This window comes from Bidens hawaiensis, unplaced genomic scaffold (genome assembly GCF_021521415.1).
Source record: "Bidens hawaiensis isolate Kalapana, Puna unplaced genomic scaffold, B.hawaiensis_p1.1 tig00028798_1, whole genome shotgun sequence".
Classification (NCBI taxonomy): Eukaryota; Viridiplantae; Streptophyta; class Magnoliopsida; order Asterales; family Asteraceae; genus Bidens; species Bidens hawaiensis.
The window spans coordinates 72,787-93,433 of NW_027494728.1; the positions used below are offsets into that span (position 1 = coordinate 72,787).

Genomic DNA, 20,647 nt, shown 5'->3' on the forward strand with positions numbered 1-20,647 from the left:
TTGTAGTTAAATACCCGTTTTACCCTATGCATTTAGTAATAGTGTATAAATTCACAGTGAGTAACATATATAATTTTATACAATGTCGACATGTCACATGTGTTTTGAACTATAAAAAAACAATGCGGAAAAGAAAGCACACATGAAAACAATGAAAAAGAGAACATACATGAAAACAGTTAAAATCATAAATGTTGTGCATTATCATTTTCTCGTTTCATCCACACAATTAAGCATGAGCATTCCCTTCCTTTACCCAATCAATGAAATTGTTGAGATTTTTGTCTGAGGAATTTCCCTTTTGCAAGCAGTCAATCACTTTTTCTTGCAAATTCAAAGCATTTTGTTTGATTGTGTAATTATTGAGAAGTTGGTCCACTTTACTCTTGATTTCTCCTCGTGTAACAATACATGTATCATCTTTGTTTAAACTCACACCAGTTTTCCAGACATCACATATGTATGTCTTATCAAAAAACTGATCAGCAAAGTATGGCCAACACAAGAAAGGAACGCCATTGCTACCACCTTCCATGGTAGAGTTCCAGCCACAATGACTCATGAAGCAAGCCACTGACGGATGCTTTAGGACCTCTTGTTGAGGTGCCCAATTGACGATTTTCCCAAGAGTACCTATGCTGTCCATGTAGCCATCTGGCAAGACATAGTCCATACTACCACTTGTACTATGTCGAACCACCCACAAGAATGGCCTTTTGGTATCTAAGAGTCCCATCGCTAGCTCTTCAAATTGCGTCTGGTTGAAAATTGTGATGCTTCCAAATGCCACATAGATGACAGAGTTGATCGGTTGTTGATCAAGCCATGTTAGGCAAGTGGAGTCTTCGTTCCAAAAGTGGCCTACTTGCTTTGTTGAGTTGTTGGTCGCTAAAAGTGGACCAATTGGCAACATCTTTGGAAATAGGGTGAACGTCCCATGCTCTAGTTCCATGGCTGAATTGCAAATTATTCTGTCTGCTATTTTTGTTGCTTCATTTCCCTCAAGAAATAGGTAATCAAATAAAACTTGGTTCATGATTGGGTCTCCCATACATACCCATACAAACATTGTAGGGTCCAAGAGTGGCATGGACGTTGATAGCTGAACCATGTCATCCTTCAAAAGTTTTCCTAAAATAAAAGGAATTTTTATTTGGGTACCTTCTGTTACATGATATAAGGTCGATAAAAGCTCGGACCGAGTTTAAAAGAGCTCGAGTCTAGAAACTAAGTTTGCTTAGTAAAAGAGCCTGAGCCCGAGCTCGTTCATGAGCCTATTTTTTAATATAATTTTAACTAATAAATTAATATATATATATATATATATATATATATATATATATATATTAGTTATTATATATTTTTTTGAAAGACCTAATTATAATAAAAAACCAAACAGGAGTCCCGCAAGTTGCCAGAGCCCATAAGCACAATGGTACAGACAAGAACGATGAAATATAGTTATAAATGTGTGTGTAAAATATTAAAATAAGTAGATAATCAAGTCCCGTATCAATAATCAACACACAAACTAAACGAATAACTCTCGTTTATATTAATCAGAAAATATAACTCTAAAAACTGATTACAAACCCTCAAACCCTAACTCGGTTTGACTCTTGATGAACCCTAACTCGGTTACACCAAACTCACCTCTCTAATGTCTAACCATTAACTCGGTTTGTATAGACTAACCCTAACTTGTTAGCCAAGACATTACTACATATAATAAACCTAATTATTGGGTTGCGCCTTACACTTAAGCCAAACAACAACTGACCCAACAATCACCCCCGCAATTGTTGTACCCGAGTCACCCGACTCATCCCCTAATTTCCTACTCGAAATTGGCGAGTCTTCAACTTCACGCTTGTCATCCTTTACTTGATTCTCCCGAGGCTTTTCATGATCTCTTGCAATGTTCTTTCGGCTACACTTGGCTAGAAGTAACACTTGCTTCGTTTGATCATCACACGCCTTCCCTTGTGCTTGAATCACTTTCTTGACCACGCGTTTAGTTTCTTGAACACTCTTCTTTGGACTTTGAATTTTGGAACTTGGATCTTTGATTGGAATCTGACTCATAACCGACTTGTCTTCTTTCAGTCCAATACTTTGAAGATCCCTACCTGCAAAATTCTTTATTACAATGATAGCTCGTTTACCGGGACTTGTTATCTTGAGACTGATCTTGTACAATCGATTCTTGGTCCTTGTCACCTTCATCAAAAGCTTACCTGTATCATCTTTAATGGTTAACAAATCATGTTTCATGTGAATCTCGCATCCACCTTCCGTTGCTTGACCAAGACTTATGATATTGCACTGTAGGCTCGGAATGTAGTAGACATCGGTCAACAAACGTTGCTCCCCCGTTTTTCCTTCAATTAAGACCGACCATTTTCCAGGAATATCAATACAAGATTCATCTCCGAACTTCACCGTTCCCGTGACTTTTTCATTCAATTCATAAAAATACGCTTTACTACCCGTCATGTGATTCGATGCTCCGTTGTCGAGATACCAAACATCTTTCTCCATCGGCTCGGTTTCGAAACGCTTTGGAATCACACCATCTTCATTCAGAAAAACCGTTTTCTGATCTCCTTTAATCATAAATAAACTCGGATCAATATCATCAATTTTGTTCAAATTATATTCTTCCTTTTTCTTCATACGTTCCGGACACGTAGATGCAAAGTGACCGAACTCATCACAACGGAAACACTGAACTTGTGACATATCCTTTTTTCTCCATTGACGATCCTTTCTTTGACCCAGTATACCTTGACCCATGATGTTGACCATCTCGGTTGTCACAACCATCTTGATCTTCATCATCTCAATCTTGACCTCCGGTTTCACGGCCTTTTCCACGTCCTCGTGAACTCGGCCAACCCTTACCTCGGCTACCGGACTGATGATACGACTTCCCTTTGTAATTACTTTCCGACGGATTGAAAAGTAACTGACCTTGTGAATTTGAAGCGCGTTCTCTCCCTCGTAGACGTTCCTCAAACGCCTTAAGTCTTTCAACAACATCTTCAAACCTCATACTATCAAGATCAACCGTTTGCTCGATTGAGGCTACCAAGTTAAAGTATTTGTCTGGAACCGCGTCAAGTAACTTTTTCACCAAAACATCTTGCTCGAATACGTGACCAAGACCCGTTGCCTTTGAAACCATACCAGTTATTTTTCCCGCAAACTGATCAACAGTCTCGTCTTCCGCCATCTTGAGTTTCTCAAATTCACTTTTCAACGTTAGTAGTCGAGCCTTTTGAACTCGTTCGGCCCTAATAAACTGAGAAACACCTTCAAAGCCGCCCATATTTCTCGAGCATTCCTGTATTGAGAAACTTGAAGAAGAATATTATCTTCCATAACTTGGAACAAAAACAACCTTGCCGTTTAATTCTTATTCGCATCATTAACCTACAGCAGATCATGTTTCTATGCATCTAATAATTGTGATTACGTCATCCAAGACTTGGTATTTATTAGGTTACAAAAGTATTGCTTTTATTCTTGGTGGGGATAAGATAATAAAAGGAATAAGCAAGCAGGTTTAATATTTGTTATCTTGGTCAAGCTTTAAGTTTTTTTTTCTTTCATTGGATAAACAAGTTGGTTAGACCAGGTTTTTTATTTGGGTTGAATAAGACGGTTTAATTCAAAGAACATTAAACAGCTAAGTGGAGCCGAAAGAACATTGCAAGAGATCATGAACAACCCAGCCGCAAACCAAAACAAACACCCTTTGTTCGATTCTAATAATCCTCCGCAAGCCGCCGATCGCCGCCAACTGATTATCGATTTCTTGAACTTGGCTCTGATACCAATTCAAGTCTCGTATCAATAATCAACACACAAACTAAACGAATAACTCTCGTTTATATTAATCAGAAAATATAACTCTAAAAACTGATTACAAACCCTCAAACCCTAACTCGGTTTGACTCTTGATGAACCCTAACTCGGTTACACCAAACTCACCTCTCTAATGTCTAACCATTAACTCGGTTTATATAGACTAACCCTAACTTGTTAGCCAAGACATTACCAAATATAATAAACCTAATTATTGGGTTGGGCCTTACACTTAAGCCAAACAACAATTGACCCAACAGATAATATATATTATGTTATATATAAATATAACTATAAATACTAATAAAAAATAGTTATATATGTATTTAAATTAGTCAATATATACTAAATAGGCCGAGCTGAGCTGGACTCGAGCTTGAAAAGCTACTAACAAGACCAGCTTTAGACCAAATGATCCTAGCTCGAGCACTTATAACTTAAACGGGCGAATCTCGAGCGTCAATGAGTCTGGGATGGGCTCAACTCGTTTACACCCATAAGTTAAGGCAATAGTGACGGCCCCTGTGAAACATGATAGTTTTGTACAAGTAACTATATAGTTTTGTACGTCAATATATAAAAGGTTATCTAACCTCTAGTGTTTATAACTTCATCATCAATTAGCTTCGGAATGCTCATGGCGACGGCCACAACTGCAGCCGAGCATGGAGTAAAGAGTGCTAGTCTAATACCCATCTTCCGAGCAACTTTTCCAACCCATCCCATGCAAAAATCGGCAACGATGCAAGTAATGTTATCCTCATTATTTTTGTCGATATCATTTATTAGCTCTTCTAGTTTGGTGGGCATGAGTTCAAACATTGCTTTGGTCAACAACACAAGATCATCCCTATCGTCACATGGTCCCAACCCGTCCGAGATTGTAACCATGTTCATCAAATCATTCGGGACATCTATATCGGACCAAGCACTAGTAACTCGTTTGTGAATGAACTCAGTGTTCACAAAGGTGACCTTGAGACCGTTGCGGATAAAGGAACGTGATACCTCCATGAGAGGAATCACATGGCCTTGTGCTGGATAAGGTATTACTAGAACATGAATATTATTTGTCATTTTTGTTTCGCTGAGAGTGTGAGTGTGTTTAATTAGAAGCTCTTATCGATGGGTATAAATAATCGAGGTTACAACTATTGGTTGATTTTACGTCGAGTTGTTTCTGGAAGGTTGGAAAGCAACCAATTTGTCTTATGTGTAATAGAGAGTAATTTAATTTAATAATAATGTTTTAAATAGAACAAATTTTTTATTATACCTACAATAATTGATTAAAACGTTTCTTGTAAAAACTAATTTTTAATAACGTAGACATAATAAAAAAAGGTAAATATATAATTCAAATACAATAATGTAAGAATTTAAGTATGAGTTATATATTTCGGGTTATTTTTCAGCTAATTAAGGACAAAGATGGGTGAGTTTGTGACGAATTGATTATGGGTTAGATTTTGACGCGGTTCAAAAAGTTAAAATTTCGAGTCGAAAGCCCCTCTACTCTGGATTGGTTTCGAGTGAGTTTTGGTTCTAGTTTTTGACACGTAAATTTAGCTTGGGTCACCGGATTCAAGTTACGAGTTAGCTTGGAAATTTGATACGGGACAAATTTCACACGAAGTGTATTTCGGATAATTTTGATTTAACACAGCCCGTTAACTAACTCCGGGTAACTTAATTAAGTTTCGACATGGGTCATACTTGGATTATTTTGGAAATTTAAATTTGCTTGTTTAAGTTTATTTGGTTTCATAATAACGTCTATATTCTTGTTGTTAGTTGCCGTGACGTAACGAGAAGATCCGCTTCTAAATCGCGTTAATAAAAAATTAATATAATTTGAAATAACTAAATTATCTTATCAAATTGAGTGATTTTTCTAATACAAGGAGATGGAAGACAACGATGATTGACAATAACCTGCAACCATGTAAATAGGTGGCAACAATAACTAATTATTTTTAAAAATCTGTTTATTTATCTAATAATAAATTTGATACGGGTTCGTTTAGGTTATTTAAAGTTAATCAACGGATTAATGTAGTTCTGCTCGGTGGTGGGCTCGATTTTTTTTCTCTTTTGTCAGTATTTTTCGATAATTAGATTTATAACTATACGATGTTAAAATTTTCAGATCTAGTCGAGTCACATGACAAAAAAGCAAATACCACGTTAAAAGTACATTGTCGCTAAAAAGACACCCAATAAAGTACAGAGTCATTTGAAATATAAAAGAAAATTGCATTAGTTTATAATAAAATACCTAAGGTATGTAAGTTGACATGTCGGTCCTATTTTCAATAAGTAATTGTCGGCCGGAATGCTTGTGACCTTAGACCCAGTGATCGGAACTCTTTTTATTTCATCTCGTCTATGAGGCTCTTGGAAAAGGAGTCGTAAAGCTTCTTGGTACCATGGATTTTATTTTTAGACACAAGCGATACCTTTGGCCAACATGAGAAGCTTCTAGGGATTAGGATTGAGACTGGGATTTGTTGCATCGCATGGGTGTGTGTGTGAGAGAGAGAAAAGTAATAAATAAATAAAATAAGGGTATAAATGTCACTTCAACGATTTTCAAGGTCAAACAACGGTTAACTTAACCGACATGCTTAAACTGAATCACACTTACAACGTTGGGGGCTTGGATGGGTTAAATTTGAAATGCGTGTCACAAAATACATTCTGACGTTGATCATAGGTTTGCAAAACGTAATTATCTCAAAGTTGTTTATTATTGCAGTACCAAAGAAGAGATTGTACCCTTCAACTAGTTGAAAAAGAAAGTGGAAATGGGTCGTGTCTTCTTAAGGGGAAGTATTCGAAGTATAAGTAACCTTAGATGGTTAAGATGCTAGTTGACCGGTACACTTTAGGTACTAGCATAGTAGCATTTACATGTTAATTATTCATAACTTGCATTGATACTATATTATTATATACATATATATTATTGTTCATTAGTTTTTATATTTTATAGGGTTAAAGACGAAACTAGGTAAAATGATGAAGGAAAAGCTTTTAAAAAGGTCTTCGGCTACAGGGCCGTCTCCAAAAATTTAGATACCTCAGCCGAGCAAAATAAAAAGGCCCGTATGTCTTAACGAAAAAAATTTATTCGCTAGTGTACATGAATAAAACTTTTATTGACCGGTTCATTATAAGTAGAAACCATTCTGAGCATGGACTTATCTCATAAACCATAATAAATAACCTTATTTTTAACACCAAAACACACACACACACACACACACATATATATATATATATATATATATGTGTGTGTGTGTGTAATATGTGTAAAAAAGTTTATGCCCCCGAACCTTATGTGCCCTGGCTGATGGTGCGGCTCTACACCCTCCAAGCCTCCCCTATTCGGAAATTAGCTGGTGAATAACTAAACTACTTGTGGCCAACAATTAAATTGTGGAAAAAATGAATTAAAAGAGGTCTGACGTGAAGTACAAGAATTGAGAATTAAGCAAAAATAGAAGTTAGCAATGATGTGTTGACTATTATTTAAAGTTGTGACATATAAACCACTAAATCGTCTGGATAAAAATTAGTTGAACCACTAAGTCGTCTTTGTTTTGATGAACTTTATCGTCTTCATTTAGTCTTCTACTCGAGCCGTTGGACCTAAGTTCAAATGTCTTTCCAAAATCTCTTTATTGAATCTGACATCAAATATTGATTCAAAATCGTTGTTGAATCTGACAACAACATAGAACCAAAATGAACACATCGAGCTTTTGTTGGACAGAACGACATTTTACATAACTCGAAATGAACCCATATCGGTGATAATCGAGTTGTAGAATAGAACATTGCCAATGAAAGAGGAAGCCATTTTCTTGTTGTTTTTTGCCTTTTTGATATTCTTCAAGTCGTCGTCGTCGTCATCATCATCATCATACTCAGTATATTCCACCAATAACAAAGCTATGGTAGGGTCTGGGGTGGGTAAGATGTAGACAACCTTATCTCTACCGCTCAACCCCGTAGAAATAGAGAGCCTGCTTCCGGTGAGACCTCTGACTCGATAGTAGTTTTGCATCAAGCCTTGGACATAAGACACATAAAACTCAACCATCGAGATACCGGACGATTGGTGCATGTACCATTGTCTTTCGGCTATCAACACATCCACATGATGCCTGATTAACCTTCCACATTCCGCCACTTTTAACGTTATTTTCACGAGATTAGTATGGTTGATAGTAATCATTCGATATTCATTGTTCTAGATTAGTATTGGATTTTGTGGGGACGCTAAGCATTTGTGGATTCAACTATCTATTCCATTAATTTAATCAGTTTGGCTCAATTTGATGTTACTCAAATCATCATTTCTTTTTATTGAGAAAAATTTGATTATGGGTTGGTTAATTAAGTGAATTGGGTTGAGGAGTTAAAACAAAATCATGTCTATATGGTTTCCCATCTAAGATTATATTAGATGAAGTGGCTATTTCCCAAACATGAACATGTGGTGATTGCCTTACTTTCCAATTGTTGTTACAACTGAAAAGTAACTCTTTTTCTTAAATTGTATTCACAATCAAAATCCACTTTTAAAGTATCGGTTGATATCATTTGTTTATTTAGATTAATATTAGAATAAACAACCAAACAAGAAGTGTAACATAGACCACACACTCATCGTGAATGTGATACCTTATTTACTTTAGCTATATAATTTAATAAACTTTTTAAATGACTAAGATGATAGTTACCAATAGTTATCCTTGTCTATTTATTTAGGGATGCGCATGAATCGAAAAAACTGTCCTGAAACAAAAACTAATGGTTTGGTTTTATGTTTTTGTAAAATTTGAACTTACGTACGGTTGGTTTTGGTTTTGTATGTACTAGGAAACCGAAAAACCGAACCGAATTTCTAGATTTTCATTTTTTTATTTTGAGTAATTTATCATAATTCATTACCATGTAACTCAAATATTTTCCCCCAAATGGATAATAGTCATTTAGTTTATTAATTTACATGTTTTATACCTAAATTCAATATTTTAGGCTAACTTTTTTTTTTGAATCCAAAATTTTCAAGCTCGTATGCCAAAAACTGAAAAAACCAAAATCAATATGAAAACTGAACAACTGAAACTGAAACCAAACAGTTTAAAAAATCCAAAACTGAAGTTTGGTTTTCACCCAAAATGAGCCTAAACTGAACCGTGCACACCATCCTATGTACGAAAAAGTTGCAAATATATTGGTAGATTTGCGACTATATAGGTTGTTATATACGTAGATGTAAAGATTTATATCTAACATCATACATGATGAAATTTTGTTATACTGATGATAAAAGACTTGGTTTACATCCTATTGTGCTTGATCCTTTTCTAATTGCCCCAACAAATTTTACGTGAGACCAACACCATTCAAGATTGCTCGTAGAGATCTAGGCCGGAATCGAAATCCTTGTTGAGCAAAACTTCTTGTGGCACAATAAAATGATGATTTAGAAATGCATTCTTGCTAATTACGCACCCGTTGTGACAGCCACACATATGTTTGAATTCACTATCAAAACACCCCGACCCAACCATGCTGAGGCCATGATGATGCGAACACACTACTTGATGGCACGGATTGCGTCATGCTGCATGGTGAAATTAAGTGCAGCTGGGGCACACCGGCCTTAGATTGTTGTGAAAACGATGGCTCGGATTTGTATCGAAGCAGAACCATCTCTGGACCAGATTTAATGAGAGAATAAAGCATACTCCTTTACCAATGAGACCATTGGAATCTCTTGCAACATATGCTGTTAGAACAGCTAACAAGGCTAAAGCAAAGGTGATGGTGGTAACTGCTAATATTGATTTTTCATATTGGTTTGCCTTTTTGTTTGCATCTTATATTCGGTTTTGTTGGTTTGGACCATATTTCCTTAAGAATATATGTTGGTTAGGTTAATTGAGCATTGGTGTCTTTAAGATTAATATGCAGATATCGTTTCATAGAAAATGTAGTCGTTGTGTTGAAATATGACATATGTACATGCTGAACATTCTAAAAGAGTTTTTCATATAGATTTAACTGAAGGAATATATATAGCTGATGAATAGCGATCACTATAGCTTATGATGCCTAATCATGCTTTGATAGATACAACAAACTACGTACGTCTTTCTATCTAAATTATAGATTACCTTTGCAAATTCTCATAATGTTGGTAGCTAGGGTAACCACTCATACCTTACAACGTAATTGTTGAAAATAATAGCACAAATAAACATTCATCACTTAGGTCTCGCTAGTCTGACATCTCTTATAAGATGAAATGTGTTCAAGGATTTAGAGTTGACTTAAAAGTAAAAGAAGATGACTCAAATTAATTTGGCTAGACTGATTATTTAAAAAAGGTGACACGTGGATCGACCGTGCATAGGAGACCGTTAATATTTTTTAAGCTTTTTTAGTAATTTTCCAGCCATTTTGCCGAGGTTTAGTTTTTAGAAAAAATAAATAGTAAAAGTGAAAAGCCACTTTTTTCTCAAGTATTTTTCATACGTTTCATGATTTAGAAATGAAAATTGTCTCGACTACTCAAATTAAATGTTGAAATCTAGTCCGAGCCATGTGTATTACAAAACAGGATAGCTTTCGACCTCAAACTTTTAAGACCCCATTTTAAGACTTATCAAGGTTTCCGTCACCCTCAAGGGACATCGGTTGATTTTATCTCATTTTCAAAAATAGTTAAAATTCTGAACGTACAGACACATGTTCAGAAACATATAATTCAGCTTTGCTAACTTAGTTTTATGAAGATCGAAACAAAGATCAAAACTTTGTTTCGCATTTGGTATTTCTTTATTTTGTATATGTGTATATTTTAAGCATTTGGGCTAAATTTGATAACAAAAGAAGGCCTGGCAGGATGGTCTTTCTAGTAGAAGCAATATCCCTTAAAATAAGTAACAATAAAATGGTAGGAATCTAAATGATTGAAAGTGAATCAACAAAACGTGGATAAAAGAACAACCAAATGATAGGCAAACCAACGTTGAAAACGAGCAACTAAATGATGAACAAACACATATAGGAAATGAAAATTGTAACAATGACAATTTAAAAGAGATCCATATTTTTAGCTTTGTCTTTTTCTTAAAATGGTTAAGTTGCTCCTGAAGAAGTTTTGCATCAAAATGTGTTTTTGTAGTTTTAAGTCTCCAAAACATATACGTTGGTAGACTTCTTATTAAAGGGTCTTTCAATCACCTTATTTTATAGTTGTGTTTTATAAAAGATATGCCCTCTGGGTTTATCTTTCATTGTGTTTTACAATAAGGTCTTATAAAAGTTTATAAAACTTGTTTTAATGTTCCTTCTTAACTTTGGGTTTTATATCACTTTCCAATAAACCAAAGATCGTGAAAGGCACATGCCTAGGCATTGAAGAAACACAGATCTAACCGTATTAGGATTATCTATATTTTCACTGGGTAAGTGTTAATGGATGAAGCTAGGTTGAAAGGAGTTGAGAATCGAGCTAGACCCGGTTCAGAATCTTGCAAAACAAAACTACCGTTAGCTCATCACAGGAAGGACAAGATGAGGGATCTTCCTGTTATCACCATCCGACATGAGAATAAGTACTCTTATTTTAGAGAGAGAAGGTACAAAGTGATTAATGTAATGTGGGAGTTGTGCATGAATACCTCATGAGTCATGATGATGGAAAAAGTATTTATAGTCGGGGGTAGGGGAATATGATTAGTGGAGTTGTCAGTATCTGGAAGATGTTTCTTTCTACCTGAATGAACACGTGATTGATTTTGATAGGAGATGACAGCTAGCCATGTGCAAGGCTGTTACAAAACGTTTAGCTGGCTTCTCCTAATTGGTTGTGCCGTCACGTGTTCTCCACAAGGAGGTAAATGTCGCTATCTGGGAATATTTACATCACTCTTCTAAAATGGCATTTTTTATACCTGTCTTTCTTCAATGAACGTGAAGTCATCCATTTGTCCTTCCGCGTGCGGGAAGTTTCCGCAGTTTATTCAGGTTTACCCACTCACGTGGAAGGCTTCTACGGTCCCAAGAAGGGAATCTGGACTTCCGTTCTTTGGTGAATGATTCTCGCTGGTGTCGAAGCATGAAATGAATCTGACATAATCCATGACGATGTTTCCACGGATTTCGAGATGAACGAACCATGTCTTGATCTTCTTCTCCGGTTGCTTGAGATCTGCAATGGCTTTTCGGGAGCGTGGAGGTGACTGCTAAGAAATCTCAAGGATCTCTTGTTTACAGACACAAAAAAGTGGTGGTGGCTCTTATTGAGCATGACCTTTTAATAAGGAGGTGGAGACCTCCTTAAATAGAGAGCCTCATGGCCACCATCATGGTACCCTAATGGGCCTAGCCCAGTTAGGGTTACCTCCACAAAACCCCCTCAGCCCAATAACATTGTATTAGTCCATATTAGAGATGGGCAAAAAAACCGGTTGGTGAACCGGTTCAACGGTTTAAACCGAAAACCGGTTTTTACAAAAACCGGTTATTTAAAAACCGGTTTGACCGGTTTAGTAACCGCCGGTTCGTATATCGGTTACAAGTTCTAGAGAAAAAACCGGTTACTGAACCGGTTATGGAAAAAACCGGTTAATTTTAAAACCGGTTATTATGAAAAAAACCGGTTATTAACCGGTTATTTAAAAAAAAAAACCGGTTAACCGGTTATTAACCGGTTCTAACCGGTTTCTAAACCGGTCCTAACCGGTTAGACCGGTCCGAGTTTTGCACCAAAAAAACCGGTTAATAAACCGGTCCGGTTATTTAAAAACCGGTTTTTTTCCAGGCCAAGAAAAACCGGTCCGGTTATTAACCGAACCGGTTTTTTTAAAAAAACCGATTTGTGCACCTCTAGTCCATATAGTAAAATAAGCCAATATAATAAATTTAGGGTCGTAAAACCGGGTTTAGTACCATACCCCTACAAGCCCCCCAAGTCCAGCGTTGCTCCTGGGCGCGCAAGCGTCTAGGTGGAGCGCTGGACTTTATGAGGTGTGTTAGGCCATGAGGCGGTTTTTTTTCCTTTTCTTCGGCCTTGTCTTTATTGTCTTTGAGTTTTGGGAGGTTTTCTCCATGATGGTGACATGTTGTGGTCTTTATGATAATGATGGTGCCCTGGCATGAATAAGATATAGGACGCATCATAACAATAGTGGCGCGAGGCCTGATAAAAGGTAGAGCGCGCATCTCGATAATAATGTAACATAACTTGCGCGCGAGGCAGCTTACGAGTTATGAGAATAATAAAGCCTGCGCGCGAGGCGACTTACGGATCTATGGGAATAATAAAGCCTGCGCGCGTGGCGACTTACGAGCTATAAGAATAATAAAGCCTGCGCGCGTGGCGACTTACGAGCTATAAGAATAATAAAGCCTGCGCGCGAGGCGACTTACGAGCTATAAGAATAATAAAGCCTGCGCGTGAGGCGACTTACGAGCTATAAGAATAATAAAGCCTGCGCGCGAGGCGACTTACGGATCTATGGGAATAATAAAGCCTGCGCGCGTGGCGACTTACGAGCTATAAGAATAATAAAGCCTGCGCGCGAGGCGACTTACGAGCTATAATAATAATAAAGCCTGCGCGCGTGGCGACTTACGAGCTATAAGAATAATAAAGCCTGCGCGCGAGGCGACTTACGAGCTATAAGAATAATAAGGCCTGCGCGCGTGGCGACTTACGAGCTATAAGAATAATAAGGCCTGCGCGCGAGGCGACTTACGAGCTATAAGAATAATAAGGCCTGCGCGCGTGGCGACTTACGAGCTATAAGAATAATAAGGCCTGCGCGCGTGGCGACTTACGAGCTATAAGAATAATAATAAAGCTTGCGCGAGTTGCGGCTTACGAGCTATAATAATAATAAAGCCTGCGCGCGAGGCGACTTATGAGCTATGAGTAATGAAGCTTGCGCGAGTTGCGGCTTACGAGCTATAATAATAATGATAATGACTGGCCCACAAGGGCCTCTTCTACGCAGGATGACTATCCCAGCTTGTCTTCAAAATAATAATGGAGGCACACACGGCCATAGTAATAATGTTATGGGTGCTTGTGCGACTCGTAGCCGAACATTGGCGCGTGGCCGTTTGGGATATTGTTAGGCTCCCGCCCCAAGATTCGGATGTCTTCCATCGTGATAATGCAGTGGTGGTATACCACGATAGTCCCCTAGTTCATTGCTGCTAAATGAGGTTGTCCTTATCCTGATTTGGGATTAGACTATTCTCATTTGCTGTGTCGCTTGCGCATAGGCTTTGGCTTTGTGTTATGCGCCACGCGCAGATGTTGCATGCGCGTGCGCGTAGACTTTATGTCCCGCGCCACGCGCAGATGTTGCATGCGCGTGCGCGTAGACTATATGTCCCGCGCCACGCGCAGATGTTGCATGCGCGTGCGCGTAGACTTTGCGTCATGCGATGTGCGCAGATGTTGCATGCGCGTGCGCATAGGCTCTGGCCTTGTGTTATGCGCCACGCGCAGATGTTGCATGCGCGTGCGCGTAGACTTTGTGTCATGCGCCAGGCGCAGATGTTGCGTGCGCGTGCGCGTAGACTGTGTGATATGTGTGAGCATGTGATGCGTAAGCATATGTAATATGCGTGAGCATATGTGATGCGTGAGCATATGTGGTGCATGAGCATGTGATATGCGACTGCGCTCAAGCATCATGGTGGTGTGCATGTTGAACGGAGCTGAGCCGCGTTCGGTCTTGTATTCGGTGCGAAGCCGTATGGGTTTATGAGGATTCCCAACCTTTAAGTTTGGCGCGTGGCCTGATGGGTTTATGAGGATTCCCAACCTTTAAGTATGGCGCGTAGCCATATGGGATATTATGAGGATTCCCAACCTTTAAGTATGGCGTGTAGCCATATGGTATATTATGAGGATTCCCAACCTTTAAGTATGGCGTGTAGCCATATGGGATATTATGAGGATTCCCAACCTTTAAGTATGGCGTGTAGCCATATGGGATATTATGAGGATTCCCAACCTTTAAGTATGGCGTGTAGCCATATGGGATATTATGAGGATTCTCAACCTTTAAGTATGGCGCGTAGCCATATGGGATATTATGAGGATTCCCGACCTTTAAGTATGGCGCGTAGCCATATGGGATATTATGAGGATTCCCAACCTTTAAGTTTGGCGCGTGGCCTGATGCGCGCATGCACGGCGATGGACGCAAAACCCACATGGTGGTTCCCGCGGCGGCACATGCATGGCTGCGGAGTGAGAATCCGCGGGCGCGCGTACATGGCGGCGGAAGTCTGGTAATTTTTGGATCTGCAATTTAAGAGCTAGATCTGCAATTTTAAACCTAAAATCCAGGTCTGTAATCTAGATCTAGATCTGTAAATCAGATCTAGATAGATCTGAGGCTCGGAGCGGATTTAAAACCATCACAGATCCGGAGACTTGATCATTCGAATCAGGCAGTTTCTTTTTGCACAGACCTGGAAGCCTCCTTTAGATCTATGGATCTTTTTGAGCTTTAATAGAACAAGCCTTGAAGCCTTTTTCTGTAAACTTCCAGATCTGGGTTTTTCCTGGGAGAGATCTGACAGCCGAGAGGAAGATCGAAGGGTAGTTCGTTGCCGTCCCACGGATGGCGCCAATGTCGAAGCATGAAATGAATCTGACCTGATCCATGACGATGTTTCCACGGATTTCGAGATGAACGAACCATGTCTTGATCTTCTTCTCCGGTTGCTTGAGATCTGCAATGGCTTTTCGGGGGCGTGGAGGTGACTGCTAAGAAATCTCAAGGATCTCTTGTTTACAGACACAAAAAAGTGGTGGTGGCTCTTATTGAACATGACCTTTTAATAAGGAGGTGGAGACCTCCTTAAATAGAGAGCCTCATGGCCACCATCATGGTACCCTAATGGGCCTAGCCCAGTTAGGGTTACCTCCACAAAACCCCCTCAGCCCAATAACATTGTATAAGTCCATATAGTAAAATAAGCCAATATAATAAATTTAGGGTCGTAAAACCGGGTTTAGTACCATACCCCTACAGCTGGTATTGTGAATGACCCGCATGTGTCTTTACTTGGTTTCTTGTGCCTTTTTTATTACCCTACCTCTAAAGGCTTCAAAAATATAAAAATTCAAAATTTTTTATCTAACTTAAGTTGACCAATTGAGTTTGCCACCTGATTTAATTTCATCATTTTCAACCACTTGGAACTCTTTCATTCCAACCCTTTACCCACATATATCTTTTCCCCATTTTGGAACGAGTTCAGGAACCCACGAATCCCCATCTTAGGGCGGTGACGGTGTTGATCCTGTATCATCTTGTGAATCCATGTGAACCGGCCAAGTTCTCATCTAAAAGACTCCCCATGTGGCCTTAGAAATTTTAAAAGGAGACAACTTGTCACGAGTGGAAGGAGGATAGTGCCGTTTGCCTCATACAACATAAATACTTGTATAGTTTTATGTGTCCATAAAGAGATACACGAGGTATAAATGTATTGCATAATTGTAAAAGCCTAGGGCCCAAGATGGTTGACTTGTAGAAACATGTAACTTTATACATTATTATCAATGAAAATAGTGAAAGAATCATAATCGAGCTCCATGGTTGACTTCAAGCTCTTTAATAGTGCATCATTAGATAGAGATTATGTATAGTGGGAAAATGAAGCATAATTAGTGAAGTTGAATTTGGGTATCACATGGTTTTGTCCACCATTTAAATTATTTAAAGATATATATATACACTATTTCACCTGCTAAAATAAGCTAAGATTTTAGAGGGATTCTTCGTGGCCTACCATGTTATCGATGAGACAGTGGAGGGCATACTCCTGTTGGTCATGTCAAGTACCAAATAAATCATGAACAGTTTATATCCTGGGTTTATACTAGTGTCTAGAGTGTAGGTCGTTCGAATTGTATTAACAAAACTTGAAGTTCGATTAGAATATGAGTTGCCTTTCGGAACTTAGTTTTCGAATTTTCTGATAGAAATTAAATTTGTGATTTCTGATTCAGTTCAGAAATTATGTAAAGTTTATTTGTTTTTCATTTATCTATAATTTTAATAGTATGACCATTCTAAATTGTATTCTATTTTTTTATTAACTCAAATCGAATCAACCCAAATATGAACCTAGTATGATAGAATACGACCGTTTTCAAATTCAACTTCCAAATTTTAAAATTCAAATATTCCGATTTCTTAACATGAGTAACTCGGAATTCCATTCCATAAACAACCCTCGCAGGCCGAGTTCAGGGTTCAAATACTAACCTGGTGTAACCGTCTACTACTACTACTACGTACACCTTTAATCCTTGGTCAAATACACACATTTCTAATTGAATTTGTTATGCTACTACTAACGGTGTTGTTTGGCAATATTGTACTAAGCCATTAAGAGGTCTAACGGATTTAAGGTAGTCTTTGAATGAGTCAACATGTTTCTAAAACATACATATTATGAGACTTCATGAACAATTAAGAGGTGTCTTTTAAGTAAACCAAATATTCTATCTTTAATCGATTCAGGCGTAGACTCTTAATGGGCCATTAAGAGACTACAAAAAAGTGTTGTCTATTTTTATTACTTGTGCATGCTAGATTTAATTTAGTTACTAAATGTTATATCAGAAAATAATAAAATGGATAAGGTGATTGTTTGATTTTTAAAGGAAAATGTTATATCAGAAAATAATTAAGACTACCAGGGGCGCAGGATCATTGGGGCCAGGGTGCCCCCCCTCCCGTTTTTCTGCTTAGTAGTGTATATTTTCCGATATTCAGCCGAAAATTTTTATAGGTATTGAGACCCCCCCCCGGATTTTTTTATACGTATTAAGCTTGCCCCCCCCCCCCCCCGAAATATTTTTTCCAAAAAATAATACTGGTTTGTGGTTCCACTGAGTTTTGTTATATAAGAACCGAACGTTTGGTTTTTATTTTATATAAAATCTATTTTTTATACGTATTAATCTATTTGATGAGTCAAGAGACGAGTCAAGAAAAGAGCAAATGGCAATCGTTTTGAGATTTGTGGATGCAAAAGGGATGATACGAGAAAGGTTCTTGGATTTGGTTCATGTTCACGATACTTTATCAGAAACCTTAAAAACAAGTTCGTTTAGACAACTTTTGCATTATGAGTTTGATGTTAAAAAAATCCGTGGTCAAGGTTATGATGGAGCTAGCAATATGAGAGGAGAATGCTTCTAGTAAGTGTCATGATGACTTACAAATTGCCCAGGAAGATGAGGTTAAAAGATTATTGGAATTGGGTGAAATTAAATCGGGATCGGGTCTAAATCAAGTTGCGACATTGCAAAGAGCTGGTGATACATGTTGGGGTTCCCATTATAACTCCATTTGTAGTTTGCTTAACATGTATTCTGTCACTCTTGTTGTTCTCAGAGGAATAATTAAAGACGTGTCTCATACTAATTTTGATCAACGTGGAGATGCCGATGCAGCTCACATGATCATGCACTCATTTGAGTTTGTGTTTATTCTTCACTTGATGAAGGAAGTATTGGGAAGAACATATACACTTTCTCAAACATTACAAAAGAAAAACCAAGATATTCATAATGCCATGGAGTTAGTTTCATCAACAAAGGTTAGTCAAAATGATTATAGAAACACTGGATGGGTTTCATTTTTTGAAAAAGTTACTTGTTTTTGTAACAAGTATGCAATAGAAATGCCGGATATGAGCGCCCCATACACTTCTACTCTGTACCGGCCTCGTAAAAAAGATCTCCATGTTACATTTGAACATTATTACCGAGTAGATGTCTTTACATCCACATTTGACAATCAATTGCATGAGTTGGATAGTAGATTCAATGACCACACGATTGAGTTGTTATCTCTTAGTTCTAGTTTGGCTTCAAAAAAGATAAATGTTGATGAGATTTGTCTACTTGTTGAGAAGTATTATCCTGAAGATTTTACAGAGCCGGAGAGGATTCATTTACGAGATCAGTTGGTGGTTTTTAATGTTGAAATGACAAACAATACCAAGCTAAGAGGTGTATCATGTATTTCTGATCTTTGCAAATATCTTGTGGACACTCAGAAGTGTGAGACGTACTATTTGGTTGATAGGTTGATTCGATTAATCTTAACACTTCCAGTTTCCACAGCAACAACAGAAAGGGGATTTTCAGCAATGAAAATATTCAAGAATCGTATTCGCAATAAGATGTCAGACGAGTATCTCGTGAATAGTTTGGTGATTTACATAGAAAAAGAAATTGCTGAGACATTTGATTCGGAGTCCATTATCAATGAATTCAAAGATCTTAAAGGTCGTCGGGCTGCTTTGTAATTCTTCTACCAGGTACTCACCCAATCACCCTTTTTTGCAATGTCATTCTTAGATCGTATTTTAGGTCTTTTGTTGTTAACAAAATATGTATTTGGTTTTTTTGTAACTTGTAAGAACGGTCTTTTGAATGAATGAAGAAAAAGTATTTGTTTAGATTTTATATTGTTTGACCCGCCCCGCCCCGCCCCGTCGACTCGAAAATTTTTTATTGTTTGACTTTGACCTGACCCATACCGAACTGCTGACCCGAAATTTTCTGGATCCATAACTTCGCCCCCCCCCCCCCCCCCCCCCCCGATGATTTTGGTCAAGCTTCGCCACTATTGACTACATTAACGTTGTTCTTTTTCTTTTAAAAAAGAAACAAACACACACACACTACATTAAGACAAGCTGGAAAGCTTTGTTCTCATGTGAAATTGTCTAATTTTGACAGCGAATTGAATAAAGCTTAGTGATGGGGTCCATTTGAAACTGTGGGTGCAGAAAATGTAATGCATACTTAACATGCTCCTATTGATCTCAACATATTCAACTCGATAAATCAAATATAATCTATGATTTTAATTGAACACATTTAGCTTGTTATAAAAAAGCGTTTTAATGAAACGAACGCACACCATTGCTGTTTTAGTTGAAGAAATTAGGAGTCGATAATTGATAATGTGTGTGTATGTGTGTGCATTTCTTGAGAAGGTTAAACACTTTGAGTTGCATTGGTGACCATTATGTTACAGATATTTGTTGCTAGTGCACATATATGATTATGAGTAATGGAGGAAAAAAATTATATGAAGCAGTTAATTGGATCATTTGATATTTGAAATGTACAACTAACCTTTATTTCATATTGAAGGTTCTGATAAGTCCAACGGTGTTTAATTTGGTATAGTGGACTCAAATAATGATGGTGATCATGTGAAGATAATATGTTGTAAAGTTATCTAAACATCCATGGTTGAAGCTTAGTACAAAATTCATGTTCGGTAAACTTTATAACATATTTGAAGCGGCATCATATAAACTACTTGAAAACAACTTAATTTGTGAGAGCAGTGTTTGTAGCAAAATTGTGACAAATGGCCCATATTTCCGACAAACCAGGTTAGTGTGAAAAATCAATCTTCAAATTTAGTTACAGGCATTTTTTTGCCACAACTTATGCTTCATATTATGACAAATGATAGTCTTAGCTGAAATGAGAGAATTTTCTCAATTTTGCAACAAATTCTGCTTCATAGTTTTTGTTTTGTTAAAGATACTTAAAATTATTATTAATATTGAATTGCGAAAAAATTGTCATAAAACGTTAATATCCTTGGCGACAAAATTATCACAAAACCTTAATAAAATTGCTACAAACTTGCAAATTTGGAAACACTGGTGACAAAAT

General features: G+C 37.6%; 2 protein-coding genes across 2 annotated transcripts; one reads left to right on the top strand and one right to left on the bottom strand.

The window, feature by feature from the left end:
• Positions 1 to 229: 229 nt before the first annotated feature.
• On the bottom strand, positions 230 to 4,961 carry LOC143577755 (UDP-glycosyltransferase 83A1-like). The gene is made up of 2 exons (XM_077061496.1): positions 4,464 to 4,961; positions 230 to 1,131 (listed from the first exon to the last, which is right to left on the bottom strand). Exons 1-2 carry the CDS (start codon positions 4,945 to 4,947, stop codon positions 230 to 232), a joined length of 1,386 nt encoding a protein of 461 aa, XP_076917611.1. The 5' UTR covers positions 4,948 to 4,961.
• A 12,978-nt stretch (positions 4,962 to 17,939) lies between these two features.
• Positions 17,940 to 19,254, top strand: LOC143577751 (uncharacterized). The gene is made up of 2 exons (XM_077061494.1): positions 17,940 to 18,139; positions 18,297 to 19,254. Exons 1-2 carry the CDS (start codon positions 17,940 to 17,942, stop codon positions 19,252 to 19,254), a joined length of 1,158 nt encoding a protein of 385 aa, XP_076917609.1.
• The last annotated feature ends 1,393 nt before the right edge of the window (positions 19,255 to 20,647 follow it).